Source organism: Dipodomys merriami, unplaced genomic scaffold (assembly GCF_024711535.1).
Source record: "Dipodomys merriami isolate MVZ:Mamm:240054 unplaced genomic scaffold, mDipMer1.0.p SCAF_9, whole genome shotgun sequence".
Taxonomy (NCBI): Eukaryota; Metazoa; Chordata; class Mammalia; order Rodentia; family Heteromyidae; genus Dipodomys; species Dipodomys merriami.
Genome location: NW_027206512.1, coordinates 55650227 through 55670588, shown reverse-complemented (window position 1 = coordinate 55670588; position 20362 = coordinate 55650227). Strand labels below are relative to the sequence as shown.

Below are 20362 nucleotides of genomic sequence, written 5' to 3'. Positions count from 1 at the left end.
TTCTACATGTATCCTCACATAACCAGATTTGCAATGAAAACTCTCCATTTTACATTCCTCTTGCTCTTCTACTACCTTCACGCCAGTTCTGACCAGCAGATTCTGTGGAGAAGGACAAGGAAGTGCCCATGCCAGCGATAGCTCATATTTACACATTTTAACATTAAATAAGTTATAATCCAATAGCACCATAGATGGAGGAATGGGCTTAACATCAGAAAAGATTACCCTGAAATTCTCACCGCCCACCCTCCTCTTTTATCTTCAGATTGGCCTGGGGCTAGTTTAAGGAAATTACAAGAATACAAAGGAAGAGGCACATTCCATTTCAGTAAGAGACTAGAATCTCAGAGATGAAGAGACTTCTCCCATCTCCTGACGAGATTACTGCAGAAGGTCAGGCACTCACTGCCAGGGTTTTCTACCAGTATCACTCAACCATCAGCCACATCTCCTGCACAGTCCCCACAGGGTTCTAGGATTCTCACATCTTTACCTGATACACACCAGCTGTTCATCTTCTTGCTCAGAAAAGTTGGGGCTAATAATTCTCTCTGGTTTCACTTTAAAAAAAATCATCTTTGACCTTAGAATCTGATTGATATGATTGATCACATCAAATCATGCAGGTGAGAGGGACAGAAACAGGCTGATTTTTCCACCCATCTCCCCCTTTTTCCTTTGTTTTCATGATCAGAATTTGCCCTCCAGCTAGTATGGTCTTTATTTTGTGCATCTGAGGAAAGATACAAAATGGACGTGCCTGTGGAAGCTTTAGTAGATGCCTCTGTTTTCGAACTACTTCATAGAGAGGGTAATTTATGAAGTTGGTGGAATGTTACTTGTATTAAGTAACAGATTGGACAATATTAAATTCCAGGTCTAATAAATTAAATTGCATTCTTTCTGAAACTGTTTCCCGTGGTAAACAAAACCAGCTGTTAGTAGTGTAAAAACAGAAGATGTGTATTTTTCCTCCCCCCCTTTTGTTTTTGCAATAAAGGAAAAAGATTTAGGAATCCAATTTTCTTGTCAGTGCAATCTGATTGTATTTATAGTCTACGTATATGGCATTCACTTTGCTGAAAATAAAGACCCAAAAGAAGTATTTGTCCAGGAACTTGGCAGCCCATAAAGTATAATATGAGCATAACGCTAAAAATAACAGTCATAAAAGAAAATCACAGACAAGACCCTCCAGATAAAGATGTGGACCCTTTAAATGCTTGGGCTTTCTTGTTGTTTTCTAGAAATCTCTTGTCGAGGGGAGCGGATCAGAGATTATTACCAAAAGCAACAGGGCTACGCCGCCTGTCAAACAACGAAGAAGGTCTCTCGTTTGGAATGTAGAGGCGGGTGTGTTGGTGGGCAATGCTGTGGACCTCTTAGGAGCAAGAGACGGAAATACTCCTTTGAATGCACGGACGGCTCTTCCTTTGTGGATGAAGTTGAGAAGGTGGTGAAGTGTGGGTGTATGAGGTGCATATCCTAAACGGTGTCCAGGCAGCCCCTCAGTCTCTGGCAAAGGTTGTATACTTCTTGACCATGTTGGACTAATTCATGCTTCCTAGTGGAAATATTTGAATTATATTGTAAAATACAGAACAGACTTATTTTTATTATGAGATTAAAGACTTTTTTCTGCATTTGGAAAAAATAATAATAATAAATTACGCTTGAACTCAAGCTTCCCCAATGCTGGAGAAGTATGAAGAAAGCTATACTTGGAAGCCTAAACAACCGTGATGGAAACCATGACAGCATGTCCATCTTTGGAGCATGCGAAGACTAGCAGAAGCACACACAAGAGACTGACAGCTATGGTGCACTGAAATTGCCCAGAGCATAAAACCTGTGTCCCTTTATTTACATCCATCCAGGCAGTTCACAAGGACATATCAAGTACATACGTGTGAATGGGAGTGCCAGGCAGGGGAATGGAACTTCAGAAAGCATCCATAAAGCAAGGGGATGAGAAACATCCCAAAGCTCTGGGTTCCATGCACAAGATGAAATGGGAGAGGATACATTTAACCTTCTTTTTCACATGTCAGCATGTCAGCAGAGAGCAGCACACAAAAGTGTTTATTTACCATTTTCCAGTATTAATTTTTTGTAATATAAATGATAAATGAGATAATAAAGAACCAATAGATTATTGATAAATAAATTAGTAATAATATGAATTTTTTGTTGTTTCTATGAATTCTAAACAGCCCTATTCAGTATTCAGTTTCAATGAGGAATATTTATTGTATCGAAGTACACTGTACTTAACGTTTTAGGTCATCCTTTCGCTGTTTCTCAATGCGTTAATATATATTAATTTATAATTATCCTGATATTTTTGTACATTTTTAAAACTTAAAAATCAGGAAAATTTTTTTGTTTGGCAGTAGTGCTAACATAGGGTGCTATGGTGTCATCTTGGAACAAATACATGATCTGTTTGTTGGCCTTGACATCTGACCTCTGGCATCACCTACAAACAGGGCCTCATTGGAATACTTGCAGAGTGTATGCAAAGTCTAAAAGGAGAAAAATATTCATTTGCCTGTGAGATCTGATTGTGAGATGGTGATATGGGTGGAAGGAAGAAGGGTCCATCTTCACTGTATCCCCACAGAAAAGAAATGATCTGTAGCAATCAACCCTAGAAAGTAGACCCTTTACAACTTTAATATTTCCTTGACTTTTTCTTTTTGCCTCTTTATGGGGGAGGGTGGAAAAAAGAACGACGGTTCTGTCAAAAACTAATTTTTCCAAACAATAAAGCTCCTTTGTTACTTTAATGTTCCCATGTTAACATGTATGCTGCTAAATTGCCATGTAGAAATGATTATTTGTAGTGGACTGTGCTCTTCCATCATTAAAATCCCGCGATGCCCTGTGAAGAAAAAAAAAAAAAAAGATGTTCTTTTTCCGCAAACAACTTTTTTTTTAAATTTTCACAAAAATTAGTTGTACATGTATAATTCAGTGTGCTTTCTCTTCCTCCAGACTAATATCAGTTATACTACTGATGTTTGTAAATTAAACAGATATTTACTTGATAACAGCTTGGTGGTTTTCTTAGAAATTATGTAATGTTTTCAGGCCCAGCCCAGCAAGCTCCTCAGTAACACAGAAAGAGAAAGACAACTTTTATTGTTTGCTGCCAGACAGTGGACAGTGGAATGAGATTAACATAGTTTCACATCTGGAGACTTTTGAATGGCCACCTAAAAGATATTGATAAAATAGCATGTTCTTTACTAAGATAAAGTATATATTAAATTAATTTCCTCCCCTCTATACACAAAAAAGAAAACATTTTTAAGTGAAATCTAAATAAGACAAAGTGTTTTTCTTCACTTATTATTATTCTTTCCTTCAGTTTGAACCAGACCATCCAGACCTGGTAGATATTCAGATAGATTAAGCAATATTGGCCACAATGATACAATTTATTCATATCTCTTTATAAGAAACTAAAAAAGCATGCATCTATGTCCCCACACACACACACACACAAGCAACATATATACTATCTCTCCCACAGATGTGGGCATCCAATCATTTATTCATTCTTGTCTAAAATGTCTTCACTTAGATTATATAAATATTCTATAACCATTATGAAACATTTATGTATTACTCTTGGTTGTGCCTTTTCTTGAAGGCTTTTGAATCATTCATTAATCAAAGAAACAGTTGCAAAGATAACATGTTTTAGATTTGTTATAGATGCACAATATTTTAATGGTGAATGTTTTTGATGGCTTATTAGATGTCAGATATCACACTAAGAGTATTATGTGAAATCTCACATTCACCCTTATCAATGGGTGAAATTACTGTGCTCTCTATTTTACACTGGAATCAAGTGCCTGAAAACACAGTAGAACTCCACCTCTGGCTATTCAGACCAAATAGTCTACATCCCAAAATACAGGGAACAAACGTTAGCTCAGTGACAATTTTTAAGCCACTTCTATTGGAAAAATGTTAGTCCATGGAAGCTTTTCTGTATTAATCATGTGCATTTAAGTAACATGGATTAGAGATCTTACTTTTCTGTTGCTTTCCAAGAGATGAATAAAAGTGAAGTCTTGGTAGTTTCCAGATAGTATTCTTCCTCCTTCATGATCATGCAGGTACAAAGTATCATTATGTTTCCCTGAAATTGAGCTGGTTAGTGAATTTCATCATGGATAGCTGGGCTTGCGATGAGACTCCCTTCTGTGGTGTAGCTGGGTATTGAGAATGCCGGTAGCCAATGAATCACTACCGAAATTAGACTAATTAAGAGCAATTATTCATGTCCTACCTGGCTTCTTACTTATAAGGCTTCCACAGCAGAATTTCTTCAAACAGAAAACTATTCTATTGTTTTTGCAACAGAATTCAATTTTTAAAACATCCCCATTTGGAGTGAAAGCTACTATAAGAGCCTAGTGTCCACTTTTAATCTGGAAAAGTGAAGTTCTGAAATATCTTTAATGGGTTTATTTTTAAATCCTTCATGTCTGAGGCACCAATAGAAATTGCACTGGGAGTCTGACATGTGTTCATTGAATAAGAACCACCTTCATTGAAGTCTGTTTTCACCACAGACTTCCTGAAGTTATTTCTAAACAATGATAGACTAACCCTCACTTTAGAACTGCTCTGAGCATTTTTTTTCCCCGTGGATGATGTGCTTTCTCAGCAGCAATTGCTTCTGGAGAAATGATTAAAAGACTTGAAATCGATTCTGGGCATAAGGATCTTGAGCTTTATGGTGTCATCTGCCTCATGTAGTGACCATTATTTCAAAAGTAATGTTTGTAAAAATGCATAAGCTATAAAAAGTATATGAAGTTTTATGTAAAGCTTTATATAAAGCTTAAAAAGCTATATAAAATATAGAAGCTATTTTCATTTCCAATCTTCTCCATGTACTCTCAAGTCATTTAACAACAGATTTTTAGTGCCTATCTCTATAAAGTGCATGAAATTATGCCAAATCGTTGGGATAGCTTCAGATGGAACAGACCACAGTACCTTGTTGGTGCTCACATTCAATGCACTTGGGGCTGAATTAAATTGGGTAATAGAGGATCCACAGAGATAAAACTAATGCATAATTCCAATTTGATAAAGACACTTTAAGGAAATTACAGTATATTGGAAATCACAAGAAAGGAATTCAGTCAAATATGCATCAAGAGGTTTGAAAGGCTCTCTGCAGAAGTGATCTTTAGGCCAAATTTTGAAGAATAAATAAGATCTACCACTGAGGAAATGAGAGGTTGACACAGGTGTAAACTAAAGATACCTGCTTGTGTGCTGAACTGAGGAGTGAAAGAAGTCTGTGTGTCTGCATTTACTTAATGTGTGTAAACCAACTGTGGTTACTTTCTGGTTTGTAACATTCTCTAAATGATCAGGACACAAATGGCTCATACCTGTAATCCAAGCTATTCAAGAGGCTAAGATCTGAGGATCATAGTTCTTCAAAGTCAACCCAGGCAGGAAAGTTCCTAAGACTCTTACCTCCAATTAACTAGAATAAAAAAAAAAAAACTTAGAGGTAGAACTGTGTCCAGAGTGGTAGAGTGTGTCAGTCTTTGAATGAAAAACCTAAGCAACTATGTCCAGGCACCAAGAAAGACCTAGTACCAGGACCAAGAACACCTCTGTGAATATAGACCACAGTTTTCTTCAAGCATCTCTTTAAACAGTCTTCCAAAATGACACACAAAAAGCTTTCCATTTTCAAATAGCAGTGAGTTAACTATGCTTAATGCAGTTCCCCTCAAATTCCAAACAAAATGCTTCTGAAAACATAGAAAATATTAATACTTATGCTCACATCCAAAAGTATGAAATGAGATTATTTTCAGAATCTCACAGAAATGTTTATGAGAAAGGCTGCTGAAGCCTAAATGAGAGGAACTACTGTTGCCAATCTGCTTTCCTTCCATTCTGTTTATTTCAAGGCCAGAAACTTAGGCATCAGTCAACTGGAAACCCATGAGAAAATATCTGTACATTAAAGTTAATATTGACTGGACATGGTTGGCTCCTATAATTTGAGTTACTCAAGAGACATAGGTTAGAAGATTGAAGTCTAAGGCTTGCCTCTGGGGAAACCACTAGACTCTAGACTCTTGGTAAAATAACTAAAGCTAGAGTTGTGGTTCAAGTGGTAGAGTGCTGGCCTAATAAGTGTGAAGCCCTGAATTCAAACCACATACAAAAATAATGTAAAGCTGGATTTTGTGTACTTCATGGTCCCTTCACTAGACTGGAAATACCATAGAAATTTACAACTGCTGATCTGGAAGCCCCAGCCTTCTACTTCCAACCCACAGTCCACTCTAGGAATGAAACATTATATTCCTCTAGATCATATAAAAATATGGTGAGGGGCTGGAAAGGTGGCTGGGTGGTAGAGCGCTTGCCTTGCATGCATGGGGCCCTGGGTTCAATTCCTCAGCACCACATAAGCAAAAAGAAAAAAAGCCAGAAGTGGCACTGTGGCTCAACTGGCTAGCCTTGAGCTGAAGAGCTGAGGGACAGCGCCCAGGCCCAGAGTTCAGGTCCCCCACGACCGGACCCCCCCCAAAAAAAAAATATGGTGAATTCCACCTCTAGGACAAACTCCAAAACTCTTTGGTCTGATATTCTGGACTCTCATAAAGAAACCTCCTTAAGTCAGCTCTTTTTTGTACTCCTAGAATGACAAATGTCAGAAAAAGATAAAAGCATCTTAAAACCATTTATAGCCTGGAATATCTATAAGAAAACAATGTGGAGATTCCTCAAAAAATTAAAAATAGAACTATCCTATGATCCAGCAATTCTATTCCTAAGCATTTACCCAAAAGATACAAACCAGGATACACTAAAGCCACCACACAACCATGTCCATTGCAGCACTATTCATTATATCCAAGGTATGGAATCAGCCCAGATGAACCTTGGTGGATGAATGGATCAAGAGAATGTGGTATACACACACAAAAGAATTTTACTCATGATTAGAAAGAATAATATTGTACCATTTGTACAGCAATGGAAAGACCAAGAAAAAATTATGTGAAGTCAGGTCCAGAGACATAAAGGATGAATGTTTTCCCTTAGATGTGAATGCTAGATTTAGCTTATAAACTTATCGGTAAATACAAATGTATTAACTGAAGCACAGTCTATTCAAGGGGAAACTCAAATTAGTGTTAATTCCTTAGAAAAGCAAAGTCAAAGTTCAGCAAATAAAATGCCAGGAAGCCTGTATTAAAAACAAATGGGTGGGGTCAAGGAGAAAGGGATAGATGAATGAAGAGGAAAGGAGGTAGAGAATGAAGGCAAGAATCCAATATATATCCTACAAAATTAAGAGTATGGAGGGAAAAAAGGGGTCAGAATATTGAAAATGGCGACAAAGTGCATTACAACTGCTTAAAGATAATTTTTAAAACTTTAAGTGACAATAAAGAAAAGCAAAAAAGAAAGTCTACATAAAGATGGGCATTGAAGCCAGGAAACTTGCTTAAGCTAATTTATAAACAGATCAGAATGAACATGACCAGAAGAGTAGCACCTATCTTTAGATAATACCTTTTCAGAATTAATGGTCCCCAAATGGAGGGAAAAATGAAAGAATAGTTTAGTGAGATTGAAAAGACACTAGCAGAATAGCCCGAAGTTAAAACTAATAGGCTGACTTCTTTTTTAATTTTTAAATATACATATATTTTATTGTAAAGATACTGTTTAGAGGGGTTACGTTACATGAGCAAGGTAATGAGCCCATTTCCTATAGAGCACTGTTACTCCCTCCTTCTGATATAAAAAAATCCAAAGCATTACTGAAAAGTTGTTGAGATCAGGAAGGTGTCATTCAGTGAGCCAGTAAGTGTTGATTTATTAGCTATAGTCATAAATATGTGAGACAAAGTCTGGAGATAAATTCTGGAAAGAATACTGAGGTCAAAACTGGAAGAACAAGGTCAGAGTGGGTCTTCAATTACATGGTAGGTAGGGTGGGTGAAGCAAGATGATGCCTAAGGAAAAGCAGTCACAATCCCCCAATTAAAGAGAGTGATTTATTTGCAAGAAACCTTTTCACAGTGGAATGCTGTTGCCATCCTCTTCCTTGTAAAAGAGAACTTACAAGCAAACACATTGTCCAGAGATGTAAAATTTAACTCATGAGTGGCATGACCCTCTTGCCTTGGGAGCTAGCTTTATCTTTGTATCAATATGTGGGTGGCTGAATTTAGATTCCAAAGAAAATGGACAGGAAAATAAAAGCACACCCACAAGACCAGAGAGCAAGAGAAATAGCCACAGAGACCATTGTCTAGAGAAACTTACCGTCATTAATCTTCTGCTCCCTTTGTGAAGTGGCTAGAATTATTGTCATTGGTTTTCCACCTAGATGGTGGCAGAGAGATTAAGTGACTTGCCCAAGGTCACACCATCCAGACCTCCTGACTCAACTCATAATGCAATATTGATTTCACTGGAATTGATAGGCAAACTCTGTAAAGGGCCTCACGAGTTGATGCTAGAAGAATAAGAAATTCTCAAGGACAATGTTTCAGCCTTTGGGGAAAAAATGTCAAGACATAACACACACTTCCCAAACCAAATTAAAAAATTAAAATATTAAACTATTCCTAATAACTCTTTGGATAAAGAGAAATGAATACTTCTTATAACTTAGGTTATTATTATTATTATTATTATTATTATTATTATTATTATTATTTTATTATTCTGAAAACTGACGCTGAAGGGATAATCTTATCCCAATGCTTCAGGATTTCTCATCGTTCTGATCTGGTGTGTTGTGATTGAGTGGGCTGTCCTAGAGCAATTGAATTCAGCTGCTAAGAGAGTCACAAAAACAGGATCAAACATGCCCTCAACCTGTTGTATCAGTTACAAAGTCACATCCTTGGACTGGTTCCAGGTATCCTTTGTAAAGGAAAACAAAACAAAACAAAATGCCATGGGAAAGAAAGGAAGAAAAAAAACTAGAGAGGGATTTCTATTTGAATGAGCACGTCTGATAATGTCTATCCCCAATCTCAGAGGCCCGCTTTGTCACAAGAAGAGACAGACGCGCATCTGTGAACTGACAATCTTGCAGTGACTTGATCCAGCATGGTCTCTGTGCACAACATTACCATTCAATTACCTCCACTACCAATTCTTACTTTCAATTACATCTCCACATTGATTTTTTTCTTCCTATTATTCCTATGTTAGCCACAATTCTTCTCTTCTGATGCTTGTCAACTCCTTTTTGGAGCTGTGAAATGAGCAGGAACACGCTGCCAACTGACACGCACAATACCCAGTTTGATTAGGAAATAAATCTCTTATCATTTGGCAAGAAGAGAGTGTGATGGGCTAACAACTCAGAAAATGAAGTGGAAATCCTTGTATCTGTCTCCTCATTTAATCTTATTTTCCATTGTCCTCTTCCTTGTAAATACTTTCTTATTTTAGAAAAATAAACACAGTATTACACCAACAGGAAACCAGTCTATTATTGGAAAAAAATGATTCTTATCCATGCTGCTATCTTAGCAAAATGCCCAAGAGGCCCAGTGGGTTCAACTGAGCCACACCTAGACCAGCTCCTTCAGACTCTGCTACATACAAGACTTTGCCTGTGCATGCACACACATACACACACACACACAAATACACATGTAGAAATAAAGGTAAAAAGCATCTTTCCCAAAGACTTAACTGAACTCCAAATTTTAAAAAGTAATAATTGCAGCTCTGTGTACTATGTTTATGTTTGGCTGATTTTAATTCCCTGGAAAGCTCAATCTTAGTGCACAGAGCACCATTTCAATTGCCCGTTAGCATACAATATGGAACCCAACTGTATTCCCCATGGAATGGAGAAAACCGTCCAGAGGCTTGAGAACATGAGGAGCTTCTGGTGAGTTTTTTCTTACCCCAGTGATGCTGTCACTTCCACATTACTATGTAAAGATGCTGTGTGTGAACACCCCACTCCTCCGCATGTCCTAGCCCATCTCCTATGGGTCTTAAAAAACTACGAAAGCATTTATAAACTAAAAGACTTCCCCTGCCAGCAGCTAGGAGCTCTCGCTCTGCTCTGGAATTACTTAGCTGTAAAGAAGCATCCTACTCAAGGTCACACACCTTTCTCAGAACTGACCACATGCAAGGACTGGAATGTTCATGGAGGAATAAAGGCCTCTCTCCTTTGCCCCAGTGCTGGACTTGTCTGAAGACACCCCAGCTCCAGACTTTTCTAGAACACCACTTGAAACAATTTCTTTTAGGAAATTATCATAGCACTTTTCTTTCTGCTCAAATTCCCTTCTCCTTCATTCTCAGGTGATAACCCAAGGTCCCTCTTCCCCTAATAAGCCTTCTGCATATAAAGCCATCTTCCTGGAGACAGAACCTGAAACATTCTTGTCTCAACCATGCTGTGGCAAGGAGAAAGCAGCAATGCAGTGACCTTTTGAGAATCAGAAAATGGCATACAGTCACCTCACAGGGGAACCAGGGAGATAATGGTAATGTAAAGTAAGATGCAATAAAGCTCAATGTTTGGTATCTTCCTTTATAATATATAGCTTCATACCATTACTATTTAACCAGAGTCTTTTTTCTTGCTCTTAACACTAAAATACTGATCTTCTTTAACGGGCTCTGTGCTACTTGGTGACTCATTTTTCTTATTTCCAAAGTTAGAGAAACTCCTAAATACAGAGTGGTGTAGTAAATTTTAAAGAGCTTGGTTGTGGGGTATAACATACCAACAAAAGAAATTCATTCCCATCTTTCTGGAATTTACAATATATGGAGGAAGCCAAAACAAACCAAAGAAACCAGTAAGTAATTACATAACTCCAAGTCGTGCTAAGTTCTGAGACGGCTTTGTGGCTAGAAGATGTTGACAGGGAAGAACTCATTTTGCTCTGAGGGGATCAGAAAGGATTCAAGTGTGTAGATAATGCTTGAGCATTTGTCAAAACATGTGTCAATGTTTTGACAGAGGATGATGAGCTCAGTCAAGAAGAAACAGCATCTCAGGAAAAAAAAATTGAATAAAATCAACCAGCAAGGTCCTAAGGTGAAGGAAGAGGACTTGAGCGACAGAAAGCATATAATCAGGCTAAGGAACAACTAGGATCACAGGAAGAAATAGAGACCAGATTTTAAAGGATTGCAATAGGGAAAATATTTGAATTTCTTTAGTTAAAGATGAAGTAATTGAATAGAGAGATTGCAACTTAACTGAAATTCTAACCCGTCCCTTAAATGTCTGCATTGTAAGAGGCACTACCAATGATGCCCACTGCCTCTCTCTCAGCAGGCTTCCTCTTCACTTTCTCTATGGATAATCCTTTTTCCTCCATTCACTCGAATCTTATTTCGACCCATTGCTACAAAGTCCTCTATAATGAAGACATGGAATCTTATTTCACCTCTAGAATGTGTTGAAGGCAGCAACAAAGTAAAGCTTATATTACTTTGGGGTTAGAAAGAGAGTTAGGTGAGGTAGTACTACCTGTAATTCTTCTTTCTTTTCTAGCCCAGACTTTACCTGCCTCTTGAATCACTGACTGCATTACTTTTGGAAAAGCTTTACTGCATTAGACCCAGGGCCTAATGATTTTTTTCTTCAAATAATGGCATAGTAAATATTTGCAGTATGAGGGTTTTATGGTCTCTTTTGCAGAAATTCAGACTTGCCAATGTTAGTTTACAATATAAGTCATTGGCTCTATTCCAACAAAACTTTATCCTGGACATTGAAATATATGTGACATATAATTTTCCTCTTTGTGTATCATGAGATTCTTTTGTTTTCAATCATTTAAAAATGTAAAAACCATTCTTAGCTCACAGCTCATACACAAGCTGGCAGCAAGGCAGGCTTCACACACAGATCAGAATGTGTTGACTCCTCTGCTCAATAATTGTGATACAAAGGAAATGAACTCTTCTTCTCTGTCCTGAAAGGACCTACAATCACATTAAGATATGAAGACATAGCAAATAATTGTCCCATAAAGGGTTAGGTACCATAACAGCAACATGGGCAAAGAGCTGTGGAAGATAGAAGAAGAATTCTGTCTAAATAAATGGAAATTTTTAGCCCTTAGATAAGACTGTTGGACCCCTGAATAGCATGGATCTTAGACGGGCTGATGACCAACAAAAAATTAATTGAGAAGGATGATGATGCCACATAAAGATGAAAGCAGAGATTGGCGCGACATTGCCACAAGCCAAATGAAGGCCTGAAATGATATGAAGGAGAATCACAGAAGCTGGTGAAGAAATCATCTCTGCAGTCTTCAAAGAGTCCGTGGCTCCCAGGATACCTTGGTTTCAACTCCTACCCTGTAGAACTGGGATAGAGTGAATCTCTGTCATTTTAAGCCATCCAATGTATAGGGATTTATACAGCAGTCCTAGTCATCTAAGAAGGCTTTCTGAACAAAGACTTCCAAAGGTAGATACTTGGGAGGATCTAGAGGATCATAGTTTAATGCTCAACAGGCGGTGAGTTTTCAGCATGTCATCTCAAATGATATGAATGTTGGCACATGCCTGTCATTCCCACTACTGGAGGAAACACAGATAGGAGGATAACAGTCCAGTCTAGCCCAGGAACAAAGCAAAATCTGATGCCATCAGTAAGGGACTCTGTTCTCAACCACGTGGCTATACAGCCAGCCTCAAAGGGAAAGCCAAAACATCCTCATGCCATAAACCAGAAGATTCCACTGGTACAGATATGACCGGATTCTGAGGAGGAAAAGTGGAAGAATATAGAAAGAATGAGGCTTGAGAGGACCTGGGAATCTGCAGGGCAGCAGTCACAGCAGGAGTTTGCAGCTGGCTCCTAGCTCTTCAACCGGGTGAGAGGAAATCATTGAGGAAAATACCAGGTCAATGCCTGGTGGTCTCTCCAAGGGACCACCAAATTCAATTGAAGAGAAAGGGCACACCTGTAAGCCTTAGCGCCAGCTCAGGGATTTTGGAGGTAGGTTAGACTTCGGACATTCTGTATTCAGATCCCAGAGAGCAACAGATAGAGTGGCCATCAAGAGTTTATTTGGTTTTGTTTCTTTCTGGGAGCCCTGGGTCAAGAAACAATTATAACACACTGGATGCTTCACCCCAGGATTTGGATATAAATCATTTCTAAGAGGCATGGGAAGGGAAATGAGAGTGGCCAGAAGGGAAGGACCAAAAATATTTTAAGCTTCAGGAAGCCAAGGTGCAGCCAGAAAGCCAGCAGCCATCGATGTCAGCAGGCAGCAGTCTCAGGAGACAGGAAAACAGGAATTCTTGCTGGGCCAGACAGCAGAGGCCTCTGAACAGTGGTAGGTCCCACTGAGGAAATTGCTTAGGACTCACTGGAAAACCTTCACGTGTTTGGGACCTGCCTACCAACGAGGGCCTCTGAGAAGATGTCTAATAAAGTCAACTGCACCATGTCTGGCTGCCAAGTAGCCTTGTGTCAAACAATAGAGGAATCAGCCAGCAGCTCAGACTCTGAAAGCCATGTACTGTCTTTCAAAAAGAAAAGAAAAGCAAATCCCTCACACCTCAGCCTAAATCAGCCTCACGTAACCTGCAAAGAAGTCTAGATATAAATCTAAAGAGACATTCAAGAAAAGCAGAAAATTCGTAATTGTCTTATATAAATCTTTGTGCCTATTTTGATCCAGTTGTTTAGTCTTTATATTTCTTTAACTGATATTTTTAATGTAAGTTGGATACACACCATTAACCTTTTGATTTCAATATCTTAGCATTGACCTACTGCCTTCCCCCATTTAACTTTTAATTTTTCTTCCCTTATCATTTGCTTCCAAAACAAATTAAATTTGAGAGTTCCCAGTCTCTGTCTCTCTCCATCTTTGCCTGTCTTTCTCTTCCTCTCACTCCTTCTCTCTGGAGATCATAAGAAGAGCCACTTTGTTCCACGCATGCTTGCTGAATGATACTCTGACTTGCCATGCTATGTCTGGGCTGAAAAGCAATGGGGCTGAGCCCCTATTTCATGTTTATTCTGAGCCATGGGGTTATTACCAGTGCAAATGGAAATATGTGAGGAAGATATTTAATGTAGTGCTTGTCAAATAATTAGAACTCGGTAAATGTTTGCTGTGATTGGCTATTACATATTATACTGGAAAGGACAGAGATGTGTCTGTTAATCAAAGCCCTGCCTCCAATGAGTTGAGTGAGTATTTTCTACCTCTGAATCCCAATTCTGCCTCTGAAAAGCAGTACTTACCATCGGATTATTGTACTGGAATGATTAACTAAGATCTTAGGAATGCATCTCCTAACATACGGTAACAATTACAACAAATAAATATCACCTGGAATGCCTTCATTTGCATCTTTCCAGCTGTTGAAATTCAGTCTATTTCTCAGGCTGAGTTCTTCCACTGAAGAAGATGAAATTGTGGCCGTTGAAAACTACTGCTTCATAAGAATTATGAATTAATTAAGTTTACTTATTCCCCACTCCTTTGCTGAGCACACACTCTGCCAGTCCCTGCGCTGAGGGCAGGAGATGAAGGCTGGGGAGATTATGCAGCACCTGTGGGTGGGGGGAGGATAAAATAAATTAAAGCATTGCAGTAACTAGTGTCAGGCCTGTTGCACAGAAAACCCTCATTCCAGACCAAACCATCTGCTCTTCCCTCCAAGTACCAAGCACAGGACTCAGCAGCAGCAGATCAGAAGAGGAGTGAGGCCGCAGGGTGCGTTCTCTGAACTAGGGGAAAGCCTTGCTGAGATCTGGCAGAGATTCCTTCCCCAGGTTCGAATTCTGGCTGTTCATTTACTAACTACATGACTTCATTAATGTTAATGCCCAGACAGGAACTCAAGACAGAGCTTTGGATGCAAGCAATTTATGCAGGAGGTCATCCCAAGAGATACACAAGGGGAAGTGAGAACAGAATGATAAAAGATAATGAAGGATGTGTGAATGAAAAGTCCCTGCTGTGGGAAATCAAGGTTCATTCTCCCAAGGGTCATGCTGACATGATGGTACTCATCTCAGAACTGTGCTACAAAGATTAAGGTATATTAAGTAATTTGGTAATTCGTCTGCCAAGTCTTGCTCTTCAATGCATGAGGCCTAATGTGGAGCCATTAACAGCGTAAGCTAGCCAGGCAATCCTGTCCTCAGGACTGCAGACCCTTTTGGGCAGAGACATTGAGAAACAGGTGGGTAACAGGAATTACCTGGTAGACTTATTTGGGAATGGAGCACTGACCGCATCACTGTTTTCCCATCTTAAAGCAATGTTACTTATTTCTCCTCCACCATATGTGACTTTCAGTGCTGATTGAAATATATTCTCTGCTCTGGATTCAACCAAACTGGGCACAAGTTCTACCCAACTCTTCCTGGATATTTGGTATGTTTGTGGAATAATGTACCAGGTCCCTTTTAGACCTGGGAATTGAAATGGTTAGCATAACTTGCCCATATTCTGTATTCCTACCTGGGCACCTAAAAAACAAACATGGATAAAAGCCATCCTCAAGAACTTAGAGGATGATGTCCTGAAAATGACTGAGAAATTGCAGATGGAAAGAACTGGGTATTCGGGCTGGGAAGGTGGCTCAGTGGTAGAGCGCTTGCCTTGCATGCCTGAGGCCCTAAGTTCGATTCCTCAGCACCACATAAGCAAAAAGAAAAAAGCCAGAAGTGGCACTGTGGCTCAAGTGGTAGAGTGCTAGCCTTGAGCTGAAGAGCTGAGGGACAGCGCCCAGGCCCAGAGTTCAGGCCCCACGACCAGATCAAAAAAAAAAAAAAAAGAAAAGAAAAAAAAGAACTGGGTATTCATTGACCACATAGAGCAGAGGTCTCCCAGCCTGCCTGGTCAATGGCATTAGAACAATTACAGAACAGAGATATAAGCTCCCGTGTCCTTTACGGGTTCTTTCATCACCTTTCTCCTGTGGCCCTGGACAATGTGACCATCTATATAATCTATATGATCTATATCATGTCTGGTATCTGGTAACGTTTTTATAATTAACCTTTTTATTATTTCTCTTTCTTATGGAATGACTTTCTTAATATGATTGGACTCATGGAAACATAGAGTAAGAAGCAGGGATAGAGCTGGAGCTCCAAAGGCAATTAGAGGTGTTGCTTTAAGAATGACAGGAATTGGATTTGGGAACCTGAACAAGGAATGCCCATCCCACATAACAGTACCTGCCATGGTTACAATGTTGTAGAGGACAGGCGTGGTATTAGCTCCTGTATGAGGCAGTTGCTCTGTGCTATTTTATTCATTCTGACAGTATTCCAAGGGCATAAATATTAATATCTGTATTTTCTTGTTGAACCAGACTCATGAAAATAATGGAGCATTCATCTTAAAGGCAATTATCATTTGGGAAAAATACAGGGGACGAAAAGAAACTCTACTTTAATCAAGACATGCACTAAACTCTCCGTGTTTGGTAATGTAACTGAGTTTTAAGAGAATATAATAAATGACAACGGGCCAGGGAGTCATCTGAGCAAATGTTAAGTAACACACAACATTTTAATTCTATCTTGTCTGGCTTCTCCAGAGCTCACTCTTCAGGGACTCCAATCATTAATCACCCAAAGACTTTGTGTCAACGCTCAGGCTTCCTTTGCTGGGAAAGTGATATATCTTGAATTTTTAAGTCACAGTAATGATCCCCAAATGAGGCTAAGGTAGAGATTTTTATCATTATCCACACAGTCACCATTTCTAGATCTACCAGACAGTAGGAAGTTGCTCTCCTGGGTGATAACTTTATATAAATATGTATGCAAATATGATAGGACTTTATTCAGAGGAAAGTTTCTGCAGGATTGCTTCACAGACTCATTATTTTTATTAAGGAACTGCCCCAGGGGTATGCAGCTAGCTTCTCTCATCTCCAGACTTAAGCAGAAAGAGGAAATTCACCATCTGGGTAGGTTTCCAGCTAATCCAATCCTCCCTCCTCCCCTCAACCATCTACATCCTCCACTCTCTTTCCTCGAATCCTCTTCTCCCTGGCCTTACACCAAACCTAGGACAAAGGAAACAGCTGCTAAAGGAAGTGAGCGCTCTGAGCTGCTGTGGACTTCTTAGCTCCCAAGAGGAAGGAGAAAACTTCCACTCAGGGATAGCCAAGGGGACTGCAGAGGTGACGTTAGAACCCGTCATAACCACCTTTACTGTAGCAGCCTGGATAAGAACTCCTCTGTCTCCTTTAAGCCATCCTCTGGAGTAGGCCTGAGCCTTGAGGTACAGGGCCCAGTTTAGAGAGGAATTCTGCTAAAGGCATTTAAGATGAATGCCTTTTGTCCTTACCAGTCAAGCCCTGCTCTTCCCTACCCTTGAATCTTTTAACAAAAGTGCTTTGCTACCTTTGTGCCCTAATTACCAATACAAAGTCCTGTTAGGAAGTGTCTGCCCACTTTCTAAACCTATTGCTATCAATCTCCAGCTTTCTTGTTGTGTGAAGAATCATGTTTAATCTCTTTACCTATTGTGAAAAACCTTGATTCTTATTAAAATGTTCGAATAAAGGGCATTACATCAATACCCTTCAGCTAAATGTTTTAGAGTGGTAAATTTTTTGGAGTGCCCAGTGATATATTTTTCTTCTCTTTTAGCAGTGGCAAAGGAGGATAGATACATGAAAATATCCATGGGCTTTCTGCTACTGCAGTGTGCTGTCAATTTTGTGTAGACTATCTGACTAGGGATTCTCCACGGACAATCTAAGAACAGGTATTCATTCCTACAGCTAGAGGGGCATAGCTTCATCATGTTTGTTATCTTCTGTTGACTTTCCTTACTTTAGGAAAGTAAGCTTCCTAACACAAGTCTCTATTTCCTTTTCTGGTAGGGTGAGTGACAAAAATTGTCCCGCCCATGGCAAAGGTAGTCTCCTGGGACTCAAGACCTTGTGAAAAACCAGAACTATAAAGAGAAGCTATTTCTACTGTGGAGGAGATCAAGTATTAATGTGACACTGAGGCTTTTGACAAAGGATCACAGCAACAGGCCAGCAAATGCAATGTTTTACTAATTATAAATGATAATATGAAAAGATAAGGTGTAGGAAGGAAAAAAAGCAATAAAATTTAAAACAGTGATGATTTGGCGACTGAGAACAGTTTGTAGCAGCAGGCATTATTGTTTTTAATGGCAAAGCAAGAAATTTACTAGAGAGACAGAAAGAAAAAATATTCTTTTTTTTAACCTTCAAAATATTTTTTATTGTAAAAATACTGTACAGAGGTGTTACAATTACATGAGCAAGGTAATGAGTACATTTCTTATCAAGCATTGTTGCCTCCTCCTTTGTTTCCCCTTCCCATCCCTTCTCCCCCACCCCACCCCCAGCTCCAAAGTTGTAAAGTTTGTTTTCAACCTAAAGTCTTGTACATCTCATTGTTGCAATGGGTCCACCTGTATGTATCCCTATTTAAACAATTTGTTTTTTTCCCTTCCTCTCCCCAAATTATACCAGCATCAAATACAGTGAAAACAGGGGTTATACCGTGGGGGAGGGACATACAAAACAACAAAGAAATTATCTTATAAATATGTTAGAAACAATAGCAAGAAAGAAAACCCATTTGAGTCCTTATCTTGGGGTTCATTTCGCCTAACATCAGCTTATCTGACTGTTTCTGCTTGTCTCAGACATATACTAGTTATTGCAAATTAAGTGAAGTAAGCCAGGCCCAAAGAAACAGAGAGCCCATGGTTTCCCTTATTTGCAAGAACTAGAAAGAATACTCTTAAGGGAAAAGCAGCGAGGGTGGGAGGATTTAGCGATGGTGGGCTGATCTTATGGAAAGAAGAAATCATGAGTTGGAAAAGTTCTGGAAGTGCTCTGCACATGTGGAGGGCTGCCATCCCATCGTCTTTAACTGTTAGCGTGGGATGCAGCCCATGGGCACCAAGCCGTAAGCAGGAGCCTAGCACACACTTACCATGCTTTTTTCATTATATGAGGTAAAGTCAGAATTAGTACCATGTGAACTGGAATCTCTACTTAGACCTGGTCGAGGGCATTTTGCTACAGACTCGAGTCCTGAAGGAAGTGTGTGCAGCGTAGCACTGGGCTTCCATGATCTCTCTGCCTTCCTCCCCAGCATGTCCAGGCCTTTCTCTTTCCCTTGGGCTGCCTCCTTCCATCCTGCTCCTGCGCCTTCCAGTGAAAACAAAGAATAGGAAAAGGAAAATATTTCTTTGTCTGAAGTAAAACACGTCGTTCCATACCCCCCACCGCATTTATCCCAGGTCACTTTTTAAAATTATTCCTTTCAACTCTAAAATGAATTCTGTTGAACAAACTTTTTCCATGTAGGCAGAAATATTTGTTTCCGCTGTCTCCAACCTGCCGCCATGTCGCGTGTGGCTGTTAAAAGGATATTGTTGGGGGATGTGATAAATAATCCCCAATAATAAGTAATCCCAAGCACTTAGAATGTAGAGGTTGGGAGTATCACAGTTCATGCACAACCCAAGCAAAAAGTGAGACCCAATCACAACACAGAAAGACAAGCACAGTGGCACATGCCTGCCGCCTCAGCTACGTGAGCACAAAGGTCATGGCCCAGTAGGACCTGAGCAAAAAGAATAAAATAAGAATGTGAAACTCTATCTATAATAACTGAATAAAGCAAAAAGGGCCAGAGGCACAGCGCAAGAATAGCTGCGTAGCAAGGGGAAGGCCCTGAAATTACACCTCAGTACTATCAAAAATACATTAATAACAATTCAATTAAAAATGATTACATATGAGAATACTTTGCACATGGCCTTCTCTCCTCCAGCTCTCTATAGCTATCATTACAGACCTGGGAAAGTTCTTCCTTTTTGCTCCTTCACAAATGTTACTGGACACATTTTCTTAAACAATATTAATGATATTCATCAACTGACTTGTTGAACGGTAAGCCCATTGTACAACTACGTAACGATAATAAAAATAACTGAACCAGAGTAGAAATTTAACTAGAGACTCAATAACACCTCATGGTGTTATTGAACAGGTAAGAAACTCTCCAGCCAGGATTCAGATGCCACCATCCTCAACTAGATCTGTGAAGTCGAGCAAGTCTCTCGTTACTTCTTTCACTTGGGAACACAAGATGAGATACTGTGAAATGATTGATTAGAACACTTGAAATTACTATTTTAATAAAAAAAAGAATCAGGGAACTAAACCCGGCTATATTGACAGTAGAAGGCCAACAGAGAAGGTAAAGGAGGATGAAGGCGGTCAAAATACTGTATACCTGTGTATGGGAATAAAATAATGAGACCTGTTGAACTTGTTTGAAGAAGGG

At 39.3% G+C, this 20362-nt stretch overlaps 1 protein-coding gene across 2 annotated transcripts in view; it reads left to right on the top strand.

The window, feature by feature from the left end:
- Slit2 (slit guidance ligand 2) overlaps positions 1–3056 on the top strand; it is a 307698-nt gene extending 304642 nt beyond the window's left edge. For both annotated transcript variants that reach the window (XM_070012748.1, XM_070012747.1), the window contains one exon: positions 1251–3056. In XM_070012748.1, coding sequence (XP_069868849.1) covers positions 1251–1492 — 242 coding nt within the window. In that variant the 3' untranslated portion in view covers positions 1493–3056. The remainder of the gene's footprint in view (positions 1–1250) is intronic.
- The last annotated feature ends 17306 nt before the right edge of the window (positions 3057–20362 follow it).